At 44.7% G+C, this 21405-nt stretch overlaps 1 protein-coding gene across 9 annotated transcripts in view; it reads left to right on the top strand.

Annotated features, from left to right (window-relative positions):
• HFM1 (helicase for meiosis 1) overlaps positions 1 to 21405 on the top strand; it is a 4349684-nt gene that overhangs the window by 2805721 nt on the left and 1522558 nt on the right. For all 9 annotated transcript variants that reach the window (XM_078646278.1, XM_078646275.1, XM_078646244.1 and 6 more), the window contains 2 exons: positions 3850 to 3956; positions 4052 to 4099. In XM_078646278.1, coding sequence (XP_078502404.1) covers positions 3850 to 3956; positions 4052 to 4099 — 155 coding nt within the window. The remainder of the gene's footprint in view (positions 1 to 3849; positions 3957 to 4051; positions 4100 to 21405) is intronic.

Here is a 21405-nt window from a genome sequence, read left to right as displayed (position 1 = left end):
CAGACGTTTAAGCCTAATCACAGGACCATAAGTCGGGGTTTGATAGGTACAGGTGGGCCTTGTCCTTGTGTGAACATACTGAAAGGCCAGTGGGTATGCGTCCAGATGTCCGGCATGAGGAGCAATTGATCACTGAGTGTAATGTAAATGCTCTGTTCTGATTGGCTGTGTGTTCCTAACTTCATGTGGCATCTGATTTTGTGGTGTTTTTGAGGATGCTCGCCCCTCCACCCAAAAGGGATTTATTGGGGCCCATCTTCTGAGACCATTGTGGTGTTGCTGTCTGTGGGATCGATCTGGATTTTCCTGTTTATTTGTTCTGTCTAGGGTTACGTGTCCCTCCACCTGTGATCTGTCAATCAGTTGCTTCAGGCCTAGGTCTCAGGGCCTGCCTAACCACGCATTTCTGACCTGGGGTTGAGGGGGAGAGCACATCCGCTAAATTCAACAGCAGAGATGCTACTTTGTTTTTATACGTACATATATCCTGATGTACATCAGCATTGTATTGTCCAATATTGACACTTGTTCACCGGTAAAGGGGGAGAAATACATTGGCCTATCTTCACCCGGGCAGTAGGCTCAGCATAGAAGACTCTAATAAGCTATAGAGCCCCTATAGCCCACCCTTTAGGCTCATTGCCATCATTGTTGAAAACATAAATCCCAGTCTATTGTATCGAGTGCCTTTTCTAAATCCAGCACTATAGGTGCTGTGTTCGCCCAGAGAGCAGGAGCCATCTCCAGCACCCTGTCAAGTCTGCGGATATTAAATGTAGTCGACCTGCCTGGGATGAAGCCATTTCGGTTTGGATGCACCAGAAGAGGAAGGTATTCCAGCAGTCGTACCGTGATGATTTTTCTTTAAATTTTGTTGCCTGTCCCGAGTATGGAAGGTGGCCGGTAGGATATCACCTCTATCGGATCCTTGCCAGTTTTGGGGAGTGACACAAGTAGAACCTTGCAGAGCGTTGGCTGAAGCTGACCCTCTGTTAACACTGTGTAATACCACTCCAGGAGCTTAGGTACAAAGAGGTCCTGATAAGACTTGTAAAACTTGACTGATAAACCGTCATGCCCTGGTGTCTTACTCGTAGTAGTGCCCCAATGGCACCCTAGTTTTCTTGTTCTGTGAGAAGTGCATTGAGTTCCACTAAACTGTCGGGATCAATGATAGGTAGTGTAACCTCATCAAGCTAGCCTCAGACCTGGGCCTGGTGATCCTCTGTTGGGGATCATATAGAGTTTGATAATGGTCTGTGAACACTGTGTGTATGTCCACTTGAGTAGTAACCAGGCGGCCCAGGGCCACTGTAATCCTAGTAATGGGGTGACTATTGTGGCGCTCCTCAACATGCCAATAAGCCACCAGACGTCTCTCCCTCAGCATGCATTTTTGATTTTATCCAGAAAAGAACATTGGAACATTGTTATTATGAATCTAAAAATGTCTCTAGTTCCTCCAATTGCATGTACCATAATTAGTTTGAACAACAACACTTCAATAACATCCCTTAAAGGATATGGTATGCTCTGTCTCAATGAATGTTACAGGGACAATGGTGAAATCGCCGTCGCTCCCCAACTTCACTGTGCTATTAACTGATCCATCAAAACCTCAACTTACCCCGAAGTCTGGAAACACGCAGAGATAAACCCCCAGCTAAAGAAGCCGTCTTCAGACCCGACAGACCTCAAAAACTTCAAATCCATATCCATCCTCCCCTCCCCAGCCAAGGTCATCTAGAAGGCCATCAACGCCCAACTCTCCAAGTTCATTGAAGTGAACAACTTCATGGACACCTCCCAATCCTGCTTCCAAAGCAACCACAGCACTGAGACCACACTCCTCGCCACCAACAACCACATCCGCACGCTCGTCGACCGGCGCAAGACCACAGCCCTCATCCTACTGGAAATCCTGGCCACATTCAACAGCATCTCCCACCACATCCTAATCACGAGACTCCACAATGCCGGCATCCACAGCATGGCACTGGAAGGATCCTCTCTTTCCTCACCTCCATTCCTCCATAGAGATCAGCTGGAGAGTTCCCCAGGGCTCCTCCCTGAGCCCCACCCACTTCAACGTCTACATGGCTCACCACGCAGTCATCATCAGAAGCCAAGGAGTCAACATCATCTCCTACGCCGGCGACACCCAGCTGATCCTCTCCCTCACCAATGAACCCACAACCACCAGAACCAACTTCTACAGCAATATGAAGGCCATTGCTACCTGGATGAAAGACAGCTGCCTCAAGCTCAGCTCGCCCAAGACAGCATTACTCATCGTGGGACCTATCCCTTCATCCTGGGACGACTCCTGGTTGCTAGCTGCTCTGGGATCTCCTCCCCCTCCAATGGACCATGCTCGCAACCCTGACATTATACTGGACTCATCGCTCACAATGAACAGTCAAATCAATGCAGTTTCCTCAGCCTGCTTCCACATGCTCTGCCTGCTCCAAAAGACATTCAGATGGATCCCCACAGAATCCAGGCGGTCACCCATGCACCCATCACCAGCAGACTCGACTACGGCAACGCACTCTACGCCAGCGTTACTCAGAAACAGCTCAATAAACTACTGAACATTCAAAATGCCGCAGCCAGACTGGTCATCGACGTCCCCCACCTCAGCCACATCACGCAACACTTCCAACAATTCCACTGGCTCCCAGCCAACAAGAAAATCATCTTCAAGCTCCTCACACATGCTTGCAAAACTCTCCACAACAAAGGGTCAGCATACCTGAACTACTGTCTCCCATTCAATATACCGCCAGACAACTTTGTTCCACCCAACACGCCCTAGCCTCCGTCTCCATGATCCACAAGACCAGAACCGGTGGTAGTTCTTTCTCCTGTCTCGCCGCGAAGCCCTGGAACACCCTGCCCCTCCACCTCGCTTACCCAATTCGAGAAGGACCTCAAGACCTGGCTCTTCAAATGATTCCCCCTCCCGACCCTGCGCTGTGAGGCCCTCAAGGGTGAGTAGCCCCTCTTTAGAGCCACTGATTGATTGATTGATTGCGATCTTGAGCAAATGTATGTAACCTTACTCATATTGGGTTCCCTGAAGGCCCAGATATTATTCTCCTAATGTCAGACCATAGCAATTTAGATGACTGTGCGCTTGAAGGGTTGTGAACACATACGCCATGCATGGTGTTTAGTGAAGTATAGAATCAACTTTCAAGTAGCTTGTGCAGAATGTAAGCGTTATCACCAAACTGCTCGAATGTCCTTGCAAAAAGACTGTGAAAGATATGTCCTTGGTAGGTCTTTTTGATCATAAAAGCAACGTCTTCCCATTGTCTAAGCTTTTAGATTCTTCTCAAAAGAAAAGAGACAATTCTCTCTCAGGGGATCTTCATTGATAATCTTAAACTTTGAATAGTTCCGCCCATGCGCAGGGACCCCAGAGCGGTTCTTTCAAAGTCACATTTTTTTCTGCTTACTTTGGAAAGACCAGGAAGCACATGCACAAATGTAAAATGTGTGCAGCCTTAAACAGGCTATATTGCCAATTATATTGAATTACTTTAAACTTTGTAAGTAAAAAGGCATACGTCTTTACAATTTACTAGAAATAATTTAAAAGCGTTTTTTTTAAATACCCTTCACAAGCTCTTTTTATTTATTTTTAAAGTAAGGGATAGGGAAATATATGGCAAATTAGCTGTATAGGCTGAAACACTGAATTGCTGTCATCCCGGGAGTTTCGAGCTGATGGAAAAGAACGTTCTACAATATCGCGACCTTTCTTCTTTTGATTTTGATTCCATGATGATGTAATATTTTTCAAATAAATCTATTATCTTTTTTATCTATTACATTTTTTAGATATCCATGGTATCAACTTGTAAGGAATTTTCGGATGTGCAGCTAAGAACAAGTGAAAAGAAAATACTTAACACCTTAAATAAGGATAAGAACAGGATAACTATCAGGTACTGCCAATAAATAATTAATAGCTAAATACTGATTTATTAAATTGTTTATCTTTGCTAGAGTAATAGACAATCTATATTTCTTTCTTGATCAGGTATCCCATGGAAGGGAAAATTAAAACAAGAGAAATGAAAGTCAACTGGTAAATATGTGATTGCAACATATTCAGACCCATAATTGTACACCATAATATTTGAGGAACTGCTTTATTGTATTTGTGGTTTGTGAGACTAATGTAAAGTTTGGCCCAATCAATGTTTCTTTTTCTTATTTGGAACCAAATTACTTTTTTTTAAGTTTGAGTTTATAAAAAAATTAAAGAGAAAACAATACATAAACATAAATGAAGAAACAGATAAAATGATAAGTCATTGGATTAAACAATATAAAGAAAATTATGATATTACAAATTACAAAGGAATATATACCAAATGCAATCAAGGAATATATGTAGAGAAAAACAACGTAAGCATATCAATAATTGAAGAACTGACAAGATTATGCAATGTAATCAAAACCAATAATAAGAAGCATTCAAGAAGTAATATTAAGAGAGAAAAAGGCAATGGGAAATCAAGGTGGTTTTCGTACTTCAACTGATCTAACATTGGAGGTAATGGCTGAGGGAGCAGATGAGGACAAGTAATTTACCAAAGGGAGCCAGAGGAGGTCTCTTTTAATTGCTAGGGAGATGGGGGTAACATAATTGGTATCAAGTCGGTGATGAAAGCAAACCGCATTCCACCAAGCGTGGAATGTAACATTAGTAGCTTGCTTCCAATTAGTAGTGATAAGTTGAAAAGCAATAGCTAGCAAAAGATCTATGAGCATGTAATGTTGATGAGATTGAGGGATTTTAGGAGATAGAGAACCCAGAAAAATGTGAGTAAGAGAGAAGGGGACTTAAACCAAATTACTTTTAGTCCTATTCTTCCTCATTACGTTCCACACTTTAGGGTTCCACCTCCAAGACTAGGGGCCTTATTTAAGCAACAGTTGTGACTCGCGAGTGCCCCAGCGGGATGGAAATCATGACTTCTGCCTCCATGGTGGAGGACACTCTGCTATATTTAAGAGATCGTCACCTGCTTGGTGTGGATCTCTTTGCGACGAAGGGAGCTGCTGCCATTGCTTATTTTTTTGTTCACAGAAAACATGCTCCCAGAGTGGGAGTAAAGGTCTTAATGTGCAGGGAGCTTTTTCCATAGGCATTGGGCCATTTAATATTTTCACTGTACGTGTATGCCATCTCTTGTATGGCAGTCCCAACCAGGGGAACTGGGTGGTGTTCATCCCATCCTCAAACTGGGCAGGATGATCATCATATAACTCAGTTTTCATGTGGTGGAAAGGTTGACCTGGGACTCTGACTAAATAGAGAGGGAGAGAGGGGTTTGATGTGGTGGGAGTATCATCGATTTACGAATTCCTCCCAATCTGCCAAAACATAAATAAAACCTTTACCTAAAGATTGCTGAAATGGATTCTCTCCTACCCTTTATCATTACATTTCCAAAACAAAGAATACAAAATTAATTATTGACACTGCATGTATATTCAAACATAACAAAACGATATATATCTGGGTATGTAGAGGATGTTGTGTATATACATGTGTGTATGTATATGGATTTATGCTTAACAACTTTGTTCTGCGAGGATATACATATTTAAAGATATTTAAAAAATAATAAAATGATGTACATATTAGTGTATGTAGATCGATGCATTCCTTATTTCTGTATATCTGGCCATGTAAATATTGATTCATGTATGCACATGTGCGTATTTATGGATTTATGCTTTCTATAGAGATATGAATGTGTACATGTGTGTTTGTATGTATATGTATATATGTGTGTCATTATAAATTTATATATGTGAAAAACAACTTCAATGCCTCCCTTTTCCTTCACTCCCTGATACATCCTAAATCTTTCAGATTACAATGGACTCTTATAAAGGCTTTCCAAACTCCTCTCTATCCACCTATTCATCCAACTAAAAGGCACACATGTTGACAACTCATAGGAAAATCCCACATCTTTCCTTTACTAATCAATTTCAATGAATCTATCCCTACTTGAAGCACTGGAGTAAATGCATGAGATAACAAGAGCACGCTCAAGGAAACTTGCCGCCACTTTGCCCAGCTGTCTAGCCAGGGCCAGAACTCACAGCCCCACAATCCACCTCGCTCCCTCCCTAACGCACACCATCATTCTCGCGGCCAGAGGCGCCGCATTTAAACGCCAGTGGGCTCCCGCAGCACGGGACGCATGCTCAAGAAAACTTGCCACCACTTTGCCCAGCAGTCCAGCAGGGGCCAGGACTCACAGCCCCACAACCCACCGCCCTCCCTCCCTAGCGCACACCGTCATCCTCGCGCCCGGAGGTGCCACATTCAAACGCCAGCGGGCTCCCGCAGTGCGGGACGCGAGCGAAGCCCAGGCCAAGGGCGGGCCTGTCCTGCGCCAGTCATCGACAGGAAGAGGCAGGGCAGGGCCATAACCCTTTTCTGTTGCGACCCATGACTCTGCAGTATTAGCTGGTAAGACTTCTATTGCCCCCTGTGCCCCTTCGGACCAAGCATCTCCTATCGATGATCTATTATCCACAACACTGGCTCGAACTGTCCACTGTGGAGCTCCAAGAACCAAAATATTGAACTGACACCCCACTTATAGAGCAAACGAGTTGGGCAGGACAGTATGGGAAAGGCGATGCTGTAGTCGGCATTTTGTTTTACCTGGTTATTTTCTTCAGTTTTTTTTCTAAGTTGCTAAGCTCATCGCAGGTTTTATACACCAGACACTTGGCGTTTAGATTCAGGGCGCAGAGAGCTGGGGTGCTAGACCAGCAGGAGGTTATAAAATGGGGAGGAGGGCAGGCCCAGCCAAATCCAAAACCATAAGTGCACCCCCAATGCCACCATCACCAACAGCTGTAGACAAAATGTTGCAGAGGGCAATAGAGGTGGTGGATACTGAAATCGAGTTAACGGAAAGGCGGTTATCACTTACACCTGATTTATTTATGCCACCGCCTGATGTGGCCATGCTATCAGATACCCCCAAACACAGTTAGATGCCCAACCCCTGCCACCTCCTCTGGCTGTCCCTTACAAGAAAGCAGTGCGCAAGAGTAGAACTACCACGAGCATTCCCAAGAACGGAAAGCGCAAGCTACCACCGGAGGGTTGTTCTAAAAAAAACAGAAATGCTGTGAGGGCAATTTAGTCCATTCGGAGGGGGGAGAAGAGCGAGAACAGACCCCTGGTAGAATGCCGACAGACAGCATAGATCAAACCTATCCGGCATGGGCTTTGAATCTGATGACAGATCTGCAGAACAATTTGAGGGCCATTATCATAGAAGAAGTGACCCCTCTTATTAAGCGCCTAGACAGATTACAGAAAACACTTGCGACAGGGGAAGCTAGACTAATTGATTCTCAAAATCATTCTTCCAGCAAGCCGGGGAGAGGGATTGACATGGGCTACCAAGCAGATAGTGTGGGCCCAACATCCCTGCCTGGGGAGGAGACGAATGCCCACGAGGGTCCCTCCAACAGACAAGAGACAGGGTAGAAAAGTGATCATGTGCACCAGAGAGGCAGGTTTGCTAGCCTCTAGACCAGTGCTAGAAATAGGTCTTCCCATCCCAGGCAGCGAGATAAATCCAGCACCCAAGATCAAGCTATTAATTGACATGCTAGTGGGCAACAGGTAAAGGAATTCAGTAAGGTGATACAGGCCCATCCAAGCACAAACCTGCCCAGCATAAACCTTCCCCCTCCGTGCTCCCTGTGCGTAGCTGTTTTGACAGGTGTCCCGCCAACTGAATCCCACCTAAAGGAAATCCAATTTGAGCTGTGAAACATATGTCTGTTCTAGCTGGCTAGATATAAGCACTTTGATTATGCCAGAGCATGGCAGATATTATTGGTTAGAAGGGTTGGGTAGGTACGTAACCGCAGAAAGAGCGAACTGGGTAAGTGTGTAGTCATTCATTTTATTAACCCCAATACTGTCACCAATTTACTCAAAACCACCCCAACTGCTATAATCCTCCAACAGGTATGAGTCTCCACTCACTGGACTTATTCTATCCACAACACCAATCATACCCTAGAAGTTGTGTACCTCCTCTTCACCCCCCTAAAGGGTTCAGGGTTTTTCCAGGAGGGAATCTGGGATGCCCATACTAGGTACCCCTAAATCCAATATTCCGGTGAACAACAGATATGGCTGCCTTGAGGAGGTAGACTGACTGTTGGAGGGACCACCTAAGGGTGTGGCTCTATTGGGTAAAGAGGGCTGTGGCCCGAAATGCACAGGAGTAACAGTTTAAACCTCCCTCATCAGACTGATCCGGCAGGAGGTAGGTTATTTCCCCCTTTTGCCGGGTGGTGCAAGAAGAGAAGGTCAATTGAGAGGGGCACCAGATATGCAGTATGTGGTTTACAAGGGTGACCCTGCACCTCACCCTGCTAGTGTCCCTGGGGTTCTAAGTGGGGAAAGGGGGCAAGTCAGCTGGATGAGGATACTTTTGTGTAATTCGGCAGGTATTAAAAACAAACTGCCCTGCCCTGACTTGGGTGATTTTGTTGATGAACATGACATATGCTTCTTTCTGAAGACATGGACGAGGCAAAACTTCCACCGAATGGGGATTTGCCTCATTTAACATCCCGGCAACCTTGGGAGGAGGGGAAGACCCTCAGGCGGCCTTTCCATCTGGGTAGGCACTCATCTTGGTTGCAGGGCAGGGCAGATGATAACAGCCACAAACAACATCCAATATGTCCTGCTCTCCTTTCCCTTAAAGACGAAAATCGCCCTAATCAACGTGTATTCCCGCCCTGTTAACAACAGTCAAGAATCTGCCACAATCGACCACCTGGGACATTTTATTCCTACCTTGGACCCAGAAAAATGGTTGATCGTAGGGGGTGATTTTAATTGGCATTTCGAAACCCTCATTGACCCTACTCATTCCGCTTCCACTGAAGAAGATCTTTACTGGTCTATACCCGATCCTCTGACTACCCCTACTAAACTATGGTCATCATTGGTAATGTAACTCAACTCACTTACCCTAGCTCTATCGCTTAGGGCATGCAATGGACGGACTAAATCTGATCAGCCACGTCTGCACACATTTAATAGAGCAGGTCAATCCTCCTTAATTGATTACATCATGGTGGAAACGAGATTTTAGGATAAGTTCCTTGATTTTTATATCACGCAGAGGCAGGACAGCGACCACAATGCCCTGAATTTTACCTTAAAACCATGTAACCTTGGCATTTCCAAACTCCCTTCTACCACCACAAACGGGACAGGCCCATTAACTTTAACAAATAACAGAAGAAATGTTAGATGGGGCCATATACAACAGTCTCCCTCCAAGCTGGCTAAAGTGTACCAGCTAGCAATCCCAATGATATCCAAAATGTGGAAGGCAACACAGGCAGATGGGCCCATTGTGTATCTAGAAACGGCAGGGAAAATACACACCGGTCCACTTGGTGCGGTTCCCGGAGATCACTATGACCGAAGTGGGATATGCCATTAATAAGGTACACCACAATAATGCGCCAGCTCTTGATAAATTACCGGGGAACCTCTTCTGGGAAAAACCCAAAATATGGGTATCATATTTGTGTGCCCTATTTAATGCCGTCCTGAAGGGTTTGGATCCCCCCAAAACCTGGCACGGGCATAGATAGTTCCCATATTTAAAAAAGGTTGTCCTCTTTCACCCTCTAGCTACAGGCCGATTACTTTAATCGACATCACCCAAAAACTTCTCGGCCGGGTGCTTTTGGACCATCTTCAGGGCTGGTTGGAAGAAGAACAAATACTAAGTCCCTACCAGGCCGGCTTCAGATTGAACATGTCAACAGTATATTTAGATTAGAATTACTTTTCTGGAAAACAGTGACCATATATTTGTTGATCTGAAGTCGGCTTTTGATCTTGTCCCTCTGGAGAAACTCTGGAGGGTGCTGAGTGATCTTGGAATTCCTCCCTACCTTCACAAAGTTATAGAGAGGCCCCACTTGGGAAATTTTGCCCAAGTACGTTGTGGACAATATGGGGAACTTACTTCCCGTTTCCCGGTTCAAAAGGGGGTCCGGCTGGGATGTCTTTTAGCCCCTACCTTATTTTGTCTTTTTATTAACAGTCTTGTTGACCACCTTATAAACATAAAGGACAACTACGCTCCCAAGTTAGTATCAGGGAGAGTGCCTGCGCTGATGTTTGCTGACGACACCATGATACTTTCAAAAACATCAATGGGTATCCAGCAGATACTTGATGGCTTTGCCAATTTCTGTAAGTTGCAAGGGCTGGAGATCAACTTAACTAAAACTAAACACATGGCCTTCAATCCCCCCAGCATGACTAGGCCACACCCTTCTCTAAATGGTACTTCTCTAGAAAGAGTAAATATATTTGACTATCTGGGGGTTACCCTGTCAGAGAATTTTGAATGGGGGCCCCAGCTGGCCAAAGCAAGACTCAGGCTAACCCAGACAGTGGGTGGTATAATGTAAACGTACAGAAGCTGAGTTTTTAAACCAGCCGCCCCTCCTGTGGTGGAAATCTACAAAGCTCAAGCAAGGGGTACCACGCTATACGGGGTGGAGTTGTGGGGGCATTGCTCTACCACCAACCTAAAGAAGGTCGAGAACAACTTCATGCGGCAGCTTGTTGGCCTACCTCGTAGTACCTCCCTTATTCCCCTCCGTATGGACATGGGCATCAGGCCCCTTTATGAAGAGATTGCCCTGAGACCTTTAACATTCTGGAGGAGGCTATGGGTTACCCCAGAGTTGTCAGTCTATAGGGCTGAGTTAAATGAGCTCCTGACCATCTGTATCACCAAGAAAATCCCTTGGCTTTGGCACATAAGGGATCTTGCCTTTAAGTTAGGCAAGCTAGGCCTCTGGAGAACTCCCGAACTATCATGTGCTATGATTTCCAGGTTAGAAGTAGTTAAATGCTATAGACAATTTAATTTATTGTCCCTAGAAGAAAGTGCCACTTGTGGTCGTTGGACAGCAGAGTTTTTGTTAGATAAACATATACATTATAGCAAGGAACATTTTCTGGATTTTATTCAACCCCCACTGGCCAGGAAATTGTATGTGCAATTTAGATTAGGGACCCTCCCATTACTAGCGACTACCAGCAAATGGGTTAAAGATCAAAAGGGGGATTGTCTTGCTAGTAATTATAAGGTGGAGTCTGAAATACAAGTCTGGTTCCGCTGGCCAGCCTATCGGTTGCCGTGCAAGGGTTTGTTAATCCAACTTTGTAAGAAACTGGGCTTTGTGCGCTGTGCAGAGGCCTACAGAGTTTTAAAGTACGACACCCATCGACCATTAGTCGTTGCTGTATCCCAATTTTTAAATTGCATGTGGCACATCCGACGAGCTATCTTAAAGTAGAACCTTCGGGGAAGTAGAAATGCACTGAAATTAGACAGGTTTATTATTTGTATCCATGTTTTGGGTTGATTGTTTTAGACCCATATTTTTAGATTTGTAATAATTTTAGAGCGAAGCCCTCCTTTAGTTAGCTGGTTTTATCTTCTTTTAATGGGCTGAAGATTGTATCACAAAGCTTTTTACTTCTCTATGAGATTTTTAAATCGTGTGTGTACAAAGGATTACCATTGTTCCAATATATGAATTTGAGAAATCCCAATTTTTTAATTACAAATGTACAATATTTGTTTTAATGCTACCTGTACTTTGATGGCCCCAGTGGCCGAAATAAAGTTATAGAACGGAACGGTATATCTGACCATGTAAATATTGATGCATGTGTGCACATGTGCATACATATGGGTTTATGCTTTCTACAGAGATATGAATGTGTACATGTGTGTTTGTATGTATATATATATATATATATATATATATATATATACAAGCAGCCCGTCCCGACCTTGTCCGGGAGCATTCAGGCTTCCCCTACCCCTGCCTCCCCCGACATTGCCCAGCAGCCCGTGCCCCCGCCCGTCCCGTCCCCCGCCTGCCCCCGACCCCCGCCTGCCCCGACATTGCCTTTCCTCAGCCGATCTGTTTTCCCGCCTGGCCCGACCCCCGTCTGTCCTGAGTCAATGACGGTCGGACAAAATGTTCCACCCGCCACCTTGTTAGTCCCCGTCCCCCGCCTGCCCCAACCCCCGCCTGCCCCGACATTGCCTTTCCTCAGCCGATCTGTTTTCCCGCCTGGCCCGACCCCCGCCTGTCCTGAGTCAATGGAGGTCGGACAGTAGTACATGCAAAATGTTCCACCTAGTTAGTCCCCGTCCCCCGCCTGCCCCGACCCCCGCCTGCCCCGACATTACCTTTCCTAAGCCGAGCTGTTCGGTTGGAGTCTGTTCTGTTGTAACTCCCCATCCCCCGCCTGGCCCGACACCCGCCTGCCCCGACATTGTCCCCGGAGCCTTACCTCAGCTGCCGCTCCTCAGTTCACCCCTCCTCGCCGCTCTGCTTCTCACCGCCTGTCCGCCACCGCTCCTCCCCCGCGCCATGTCCGCCTCTCCGCTGCTCGCACCGCCGTTGGCCTGTCCCGGATGTATGACGTTACAACTCATACTTTTACAACGCATACCATTACAACGAAATTTTTACAACGCAAAAACCATTACAACGCATGTATTTACAACGCATGTTTTTACACCGCAGGTACCTTTACAACGCATACCTTTACAACGTAAGTATTGGTAAGTATATATTAATTTATTTAATTTAAAATAATTGAAAATAATATAATTTAATTTAATTTAATTTAATGTAATTTAATTTCATTTAATTTAATTTAATTTCATTTCATTTAATTGATTTAATTTAAAATTAAATTTATTTTATTCTTACTCTGTACCCCTGTACCCCAAAAACCCAAAACTGACCCTGAACCCTAAAAATTCCCATGTACCCCAAAAACCCAAAACTAACCCTGAACCCTAAAAATACCCCTTTACCCAAAAACCCAAAACTGACCCTGAACCCTAAAAATACCCTTTTACCCAAAAACCCAAAACTGACCCTGAACCCTAAAAATACCCCTTTACCCAAAAACTGAAAACTGACCCTGAACCCTAAAAATACCCCTTTACCCAAAAACTGAAAACTGACCCTGAACCCTAAAAATACCCCTTTACCCAAAAACTAAAAACTGACCCTGAACCCTAAAAATACCCCTTTACCCAAAAACTGAAAACTGACCCTGAACCCTAAAAATACCCCTTTACCCAAAAACTGAAAACTGACCCTGAACCCTAAAAATACCCCTTTACCCAAAAACTGAAAACTGACCCTGAACCCTAAAAATACCCCTTTACCCAAAAACTGAAAACTGACCCTGAACACTAAAAATACCCTTTTACCCAAAAACTGAAAACTGACCCTGAACCCTAAAAATACCCCTTAAAAAAACCCAAACTTATAAAATGTAAAATATAATTATATACTTACCAATACTTACGTTGTAATGGTATGCGTTGTAAAGGTACCTGCGTTGTAAAAACATGCGTTGTAAATACATGCGTTGTAATGGTTTTAGCGTTGTAAAAATTTCGTTGTAATGGTAGTGCGTTGTAATAGTTGCGTTTTAAAGGTTGTTTCCCCTGTCCGCTGCTCCTCACGTCACCGCTCCTCCCCCGCGCCATGTCCGCTGCTCCTAGGACGCCGCTCCTCCCCGTGCACCTGACGTGAGCCCGCACGTCGCGGCCGGCGCTACTTTGGAGGTACTACTTTTTTAAAATATAAATATTGTAAATAACGTTTATGTTTTATATTTATATAGCTTATACCCATCTACACACCCTGACGATTTCAACGGTGTATCGGGTGTGTAGATTGGCGCCGTGGTTCCCGAGTTTACCCGCCTCAAAGCCTGAAAGTTCTTACTTTATATAGTAGTATATATATATATATATATATATATATATATATATATATATATATATATATATATATATATATATATATATATATATATATATATATATATATGTGTGTGTGTGTCATTATAAATGTATATATGTGAAAAACAACTTCAATGCCTCCTTTTTCCTTCACTCCCTGATACATCCTAAACCTTTCAGATTACAATGGACTCTTATACAGGCTTTGCGAACTCCTCTCTATTTACCTACTCATCCAACTGATAGGCACACATGTTGACCACTCATAAGAAAATCCCACATCTTTCCTTTACTAATCAATTTCAATGAATCTATCCCTACTCGAAGCACTAGAGTAAATGCATGAGATAACAAGAGCACAAACTTAATACGACTAATTCTACAAGGAAAAAGGAGCACATATTATTAATGTACTACCTATTCACCTCTAACCTTGGGTTTCTGTGTAGAGTGCTGCTCACGGCAAAGCACTTTAATGCATTGTCAGTGGTAGTAAGCTCAATATAAATAGCATTTACAATGACAATTGCAATTTATCCATTTCACTAAATGGGAAGAGGAATTTTTTGCAGCAAATAGATACAGCACTTCCCGGAATGGGGTCTGGGAGGCATTTAAAGCTGCTTTAAGGGGAGAGACTATAAGCTGTTCAGCCGGGCTTACAAGAGAGGATAGGTGTGAGGTGGAGAAGTTAATGGGGAACCTAGGCAAAGCGGAAGAACTGCATGTTAGGATATTGCCTCAGGGGGGGATAGTAATGAAAGTCAAAATGTATTATTGGCGTTGAAGGCAGCACTACAAAAGGAAGTAACCCAGAAGGCGATTGGCGAATTCCAATCCTCTAGGGCCAAAAGATATGAAACAGGGGAACAAGCTGGGAGAGATTTGGCTCTGCGGTTAAGGCAAGAAAAAGCCAAGAATGCAATTTCTCGTATAGAAGAGGGCGGGAATGAGTATACTGAAGTGAAGAACATATTGAGGGTTTTCGAGAACTTTTATCAGAGGCTTTATGACTCGGAAGATCTTGGTAGAAATCAGGGGGAGGAATTTGTGGACGGGGGCCCCTGCTTGGATGATGCAGCCAGAGAAGAACTTGACAAAGATATTACACAAAGTGAGGTCATAGCTGCATTGCGGGAATTAGCCCCCGGTAAAGCATCTGGTCCAGATGGGATCCCCCTTGAGGTCTATAGAGCCATAGAATCCGAGATCGCTCCTCTTTTGGTAGATCTGTTTAATGGGGTCATGTATTCAGGGGTGGTCCCGGATTCCTGGAAGGAAACTAATATTATAATCTTTCATAAAAAGGGGAAACTGAGTGAGAAACCAGGGTCCTATCGCCCGATATCGTTGATAAACGCGGACAATAAATTATATTCTAAGATATGGGCTAAAAGGTTGGGCAGGGTCATTGGCGGTCTTGTATCCCCGTGGCAGCATGCGTTTGTCCCCGGTCGGGGTACGACAGACCATACATGCAGAGCAATCACATTGTTTGATGTCCAGGCTGCCATGGGAGGGGATGGCCATGATCCTGCTCGACGCAGAGAAAGCGTTTGACTGCGTTGCTTGGAGCTTTCTCTGGGGTATTTTGGCGGGGAGAGGATTTGGAGAGAAAATTATCAGAGCTCTTAAAGCTATGTATTTAGATCCGTTAGCAAGAGTGATGGTAATGGGCGAGAAATCGGATAAAATTAACATTAAGAGAGGAACTCGCCAGGGCTGTCCCTGCTCCCCCATTCCTTTTTCCCTGTATATTGAGCCCTTTATACAGAAAATTTTAGAATGACCTAGGATAACCCCTGTGATATTTAATGGATATTCGAATAAAATTCTGGCGTATGCCGATGATTTGGCTGTGATTACTACTAACCCACAGCAGGCGCTTTCTATTCTGGCTCAGATGGCAAAGGTTTTTGGTTCTAGTTCAGGGTACTTACTAAACGAATCTAAAACTCAGATAATATGCTCGAAAAATATTGTTAAATCTGATTCCAGATTCGTGGATTCTGCCATTTACTTAGGGGTTAAAATTAATGCGTCAGTGGACAGAATCGTGGAGGAAAACTATCCCCCCTTTATCAAATCTATAGACGCTGAACTTAAAAGAATAGATGTGTTGCATCTTTCATTGGTAGGGAGGGTTAACGCACTAAAAATTTTAATGTTTCCCAGAGTATTGTATTTGTTTTGAGCTATTCACTTATTTATTGATGAAAAAATTATGAAAAATTTGGAGTCCTTATTTATACGATTCATCTGGCAATTCGGTAAGGTTAGGCGCTCCACCAACCTTATGTCGCTTCCCAGGGAAAGGGGTGGGATGGCACTCCCGAATTTAAGATTGTATCACTGGTCTTGCCTATTGATCCAAATGTCTATTTTCTTTCAATGTGATTTGGGCACCGGGATGGAAAGTCTTGCGGCACAGTGCCTCCCCCCGATTTTTAAGATGCTGTTGGGGGGAAAGGCAACCGGTCTACTGTTGTGTGAAGTGGAACGGAGATTTTATAAAAAGGCTCGACTTAAGACCTTATTCGGGGCATGGTTAGTTTGGAAATGTATCCTGAAATTCTTTAATGCCCCCGAGGTGAATTCTTATTTACATCTGAGTAACTCTAGTCTTTTTCCCCAGCTGAGAGCTGATAGGAATCTTCACGTCTGGAAGGGATTGGGGGTTAAGACCCTTGGGGACATTATGGAGGGGGACAGGATACTTGGGTTTGATGTTCTGCAGGGCAGATTTGGTATTCAAGCCAATAATCGGCTTCTTTATGGCCAAATAGTTCGAACCCTTAAGGTTTTAAGACCAAAGCTGTCCCCTAAGGTGGATCTCCCTCTGGTTGAGGTATTAGCTAGAGGGTGCAAGAAGATCAAAGCAGTGTATAATCTTCTTGTTGAGAGGATTGAGGATGATATCGAGAGGACGGAGTGTAAGTGGGCAACTAAACTGGGGAATCCCGATGTCTTCCTGGATCTTGCTCTCTGCATGAATAAAAAGATATTTCGGGCTTCTAACCTCCGGGCTCAGCATTATAAAACAATCTTTAACCTTTATCATACGCCGACCAAATTATTTGCCTGGGGTGTAAGGGAAGATGACAGCTGTCCTAGATGCAATGTTGGCCAAGCCGATATATTACACATGTTTTTTCACTGTAATCGGTTGGTCACAATAAAGGATGAGATAATTAAATTCTGGGAGGGGCTACTAGGTCATAAGATTGATCTATCCCCTACCCTGATGCTATTGGGAATGGATTCTAAGCTGAACCTAGGGAAGGACGAGGAGGCCCTAGTTTTTATGTCAGTTGCAGTGCTTCGGATTTTAATCTCTGCAGGTTGGAAAGATGTGATCGCTCCCTCCTTCCAGATGTGGCTCTCAAGAATATTGGGTATACATAATATCGAGTCCAGTCTATATGAATTGAAGGGGGCACAAAAACGGGAGATGGGAAGACGTATTTGGGCCCCGATTGCAGAGTGGAGAGAAGCAAGAGTGTGATATAGGAGGTAGTATGTTATGGTTATACCTAAGATGATCAGCTGGGGTGGCCCGTGGGAACCGGTTTTTAGCAAAGCATTTTTATTTTTAACTATGTATTTATCTCTTTGATTGTTAAATGCTGATTCTGTGTATAATGGTGTCAATTTTATGCTGGGCGTAAGCCCGGGTTTTGTATGTTTGCATCAAATTAATTACAATGTCTTTTTAATGCACCTTTTATTCCAATAAAAATATTTTAAAAAAAATACTATTGCAATTTATCATCCTGAGCTTATACCAACCTCCACATCGAGAGGGTTGCACAAAAAGACTGGGACAACTAACAGTTGGTCCAGGAGTGGATTACAGTTAAGTAATCCATTCATTAACTCTAGGGCCCTTTTCCTGCTCATGTCTTTGCATGATGTGTACCAAAGTACAACCCCTGACTTCAGTTCATAGTTCTTGAATGTAAGACAAGAGCCTGTAAAATCTGTAACCTCCTTCAAAATGTTATTATGCTGAAACAGATATATCCTGGGATGATTCAGATTGAAGCACCTGCAGATCAAAAGTAAATCGATTTTTCTACAAAGTAAGTCATTTGTTTTGATAAACAAAATTAAGAGCAAAGAGATAAGTGGCTCAGCAAATTATTATTCTTCTGTTGGACTGACCCTGGGTGCCAGGCAGCAAACAACGCTCTCCCAGGGAACATGCCAGAGCAATACAAAGTCTTATCCATCCATAGTTTCACTATGAGGATGCCTTTGGTCTGTGACTTGAATTGCTGAACAATATGTTTGCCCTGCCCAGGAGCATCACGGCCACAGGGTGTTCTGATTGAATGAGTTGTATCCTTCCACTGCTTACTTGAGGGTATCCTTTTTTTATTTACAGCACGCTATCAGAGGGAATGTGTTTCCTTTCTATTTCTCCGTTTTACTGTCTCTGATTTTCTTCTCCATTGCCGTGCTCCCCAGTAGTCCCTGCCCTGGATGTATGGCATTATGACGCGTACTTTTACAACGCGTGCCGTTACAAGGCGGTTTTTTCAACACAAGTCGTTACCACGACTTGCGTTGGAGGGGGTGCGGACTTAGGACATTTTTAATTTACTATTCCAACACCAGCCTACGTACAGTAGGGAAGGTGTTGGATAGTAAATTAAAAAATTCCTTGTCCTGCAGCGCCCTCCAGCGCAAGTCGTGATAACGACTTGCATTGAAAAGACCGCGTTGTAACGGCACGGCGGTGTAACAGCCGCGTTGTAAAGGCTGTTCACCCCCTGCCCTGGCTCATGCTCTCCACATGAGGAGGAGTTGCTCCAGGTTCTAGGCAGAGGCAGGCAGTAGGAGAATGACTATCTGAGCACCTGCTGCCTCCGGTCTACAATGAGACACAGGATGTAGCGTCCTACTCAGCCTGGCATGCAAAATTAACATGCCACACACGGAGCTCATAACTGACATCTTTCTTCACATTCGTACAACATTTATCCAAACTTCTCATTATCTCCTAACCGTTATCAACCACACCATAACACCTCCCCAAATGCTTATGCATTTCTCTCATTGAGTCCACACAGAACAACGGGGTCCTGGTGCTCATAGTTTTGAGACGCCTGTTCAATAAAAAGGTGTAATCAACAGCAACATTTTATATTTCTGCGATAAGTCATCTAGGTCCTCGCACTGTTCAGCCACCACACGTGGTCTGAGGTAGTTGAGATGCACCCTGAGGGGACACCGAGGCTACAGGAGCTGATTTTAGATCTGGCCAGTCAGGTGTGGAAGCCCCATCTGGGATTACAGGGTCTGATGACTGTCAAGGTAGATGTCTGAAAGGTGATGAGTCTCTTGTTGCGCCGTTATTATGTGCCCTTTGTGCATCACAACTCTCAGAGGCTCAGCAGCAAATGGAGAATCTGTTTTCCTCTTCTGTTTTTGTTTTCCAAGAACCCAGTCACCTTCATTGAAGATGAGTTCCTGAGTTCTCCGACATTGATCAGCATATGTCTTCATTTGACAATTTGAGCAGTGTCAGTAGCATGAACCTTGTCAGCATCTCGAGTTTGTTCTTTGGACCACTGTGGTAGTTTAGTTCTTACAGCTCTCCCTAACAGCAAGGTGGCAGGACTCTCACCAATAGTGGAGTGAGGAGTCGAATGATAGACAAGGCGGCTTGACATAAGACCTGACTCGATTCCCTCCATTGATGCACGTTGGATCACTCTCTATAGGGTGCCCATAAATCGCTCCACCATTGGCTTGGACCCGCAATGGTGTACTCTTTTGGTGCTTGACATTGAGACTAGTTAGGAACTCCTTGAACTCCTTGCTATTGAACAGTGGGCCATTGTCAGATTTTGAGATGTCTGGGAGGCCCCATTCTTCAAAGATGTCATGTAACTACTCAATCAACTTGTCATGTGTTGTTGATGACATTTCCTCCATAGAGGAAAACAGGAATACTCGTCAATGACTACCATTAGATGATGTCCATTCGCTAGGGGCTCAAATAAATCAATATCTTCTGTTTCCCACACATGTGCATGGTTAGTGGATGCTAAGGCAATTTAGAGGTGGCGCTCCTTTAGTTCCCTTTTAATACCCTTTTAACTTGCTCATCCAAGCATAGAAACCACACTCGATTACTCAGGGCTGTTTTGGTAGCAACAATGCCACGATGTCCTTCATGAGCGAGTTCAATGTGCAGCTATGGAGACTCTCGGACATAACGATTTGTGAGCCTCTCACCACAATGGCTTCTTTAGTGACAGACAGTTCATTCTGTATATCTTCCTGAAGTTTTGAAATTCAGCAGCATCACTGTTAGAATTGGGGGTCTCTAGTTGGCACAGGTAGGTACTTGTGACAAATAGGGACCCTCTCCTCTAGTCAGGATAAGGGGATTACACTCCTAAAATAACCCCTGCTCACCCCCTTGGTAGCTTGGCACGAGCAGCAAGGCCTTATCTCAGAGGCGTTGTAAGTTAAGCATTTGTGACCACATACAGTAACCCAGTGGCAACACTACAAATGAACACCACACAAGGTTTTATATCAAAAATAAGTTTATTTTATATAGAGTTACCACAAGACCAATAAACGACAAAAAGAATCCACAGTACTATTAGATTTCAAGAGTTCTGGTTAAAAGGCTTAGTTCAAGGTTCTGTGCGAGTCGGTAGCCCGGTCTGGCTACAGCATTGTTGAAATAACACAAAGTCTAGCAAATCCAGCGGACCGCGTCGGTACGGGCCCACTCAAATGTCGACAGACTCAGTCACAGTACCTTTTACTTGAGGCGTCCGGCACGGATGTGCGAGCCGGTTCCGGTGTTCTTCGCGGTGTAGAAAGGAAGCGTTGCAGGACGCGTTGTCCCTCGATGCAGTGCAGGCAGCTGCCCATAGACAGAGTCGATGAATCCAAGGCGTGTGTTGCAGGGCGAGACGGTACTTCGATGCGGTGCTTGCAGCTTGCGGTGCGGCGACAGAGCCGGAGTTCGGGAGCTGGCGTCGATCAGTCCGGACAGCGGTGAGAGTTGGGCGGTGCGTCGCAAAGCATGCCAGGCGGTGCCCCCCTCTGGTGCGTTCACAGGACTCGAAGTCAGCAGCAGTGACCGCGTCGGTCAGACCAGTACAAGTCGGTGTAGCGAGGCGTTGCACGTTGCGGTGTCCACCAGTTGCGGTGCAGGCAACGACTCAGTGACGTCGTCAGGACGGAGTCGGTGAGCTCAGAGCTTACGTTGTTCGAGGCGGACGTTGCTTGATGCGGTGCCTACAGGACACCGGGCCGGTTGTGAGAGTCGGTCACAGCTCCCTGCCTCTGTAGCCACTGAAACAGCGTTTCCAGCAGCATTCACAAAGGCTGGTGAAGTCTACTGGTCCTGAGACTTCGGTCAGGGAGGCAAGCTCTCTTCCAAACCCTTGGAGATGTTTTCACAAGTTGAAAGTAAAGTACACAAAGTTCCTAATCCTCCCTTTGGCAGTCAGGCAACCACTGCAGG

Source organism: Lissotriton helveticus, chromosome 1_1 (genome assembly GCF_964261635.1).
Source record: "Lissotriton helveticus chromosome 1_1, aLisHel1.1, whole genome shotgun sequence".
Taxonomy (NCBI): domain Eukaryota; kingdom Metazoa; phylum Chordata; class Amphibia; order Caudata; family Salamandridae; genus Lissotriton; species Lissotriton helveticus.
This window is presented reverse-complemented; position numbering and strand designations above follow the sequence as displayed.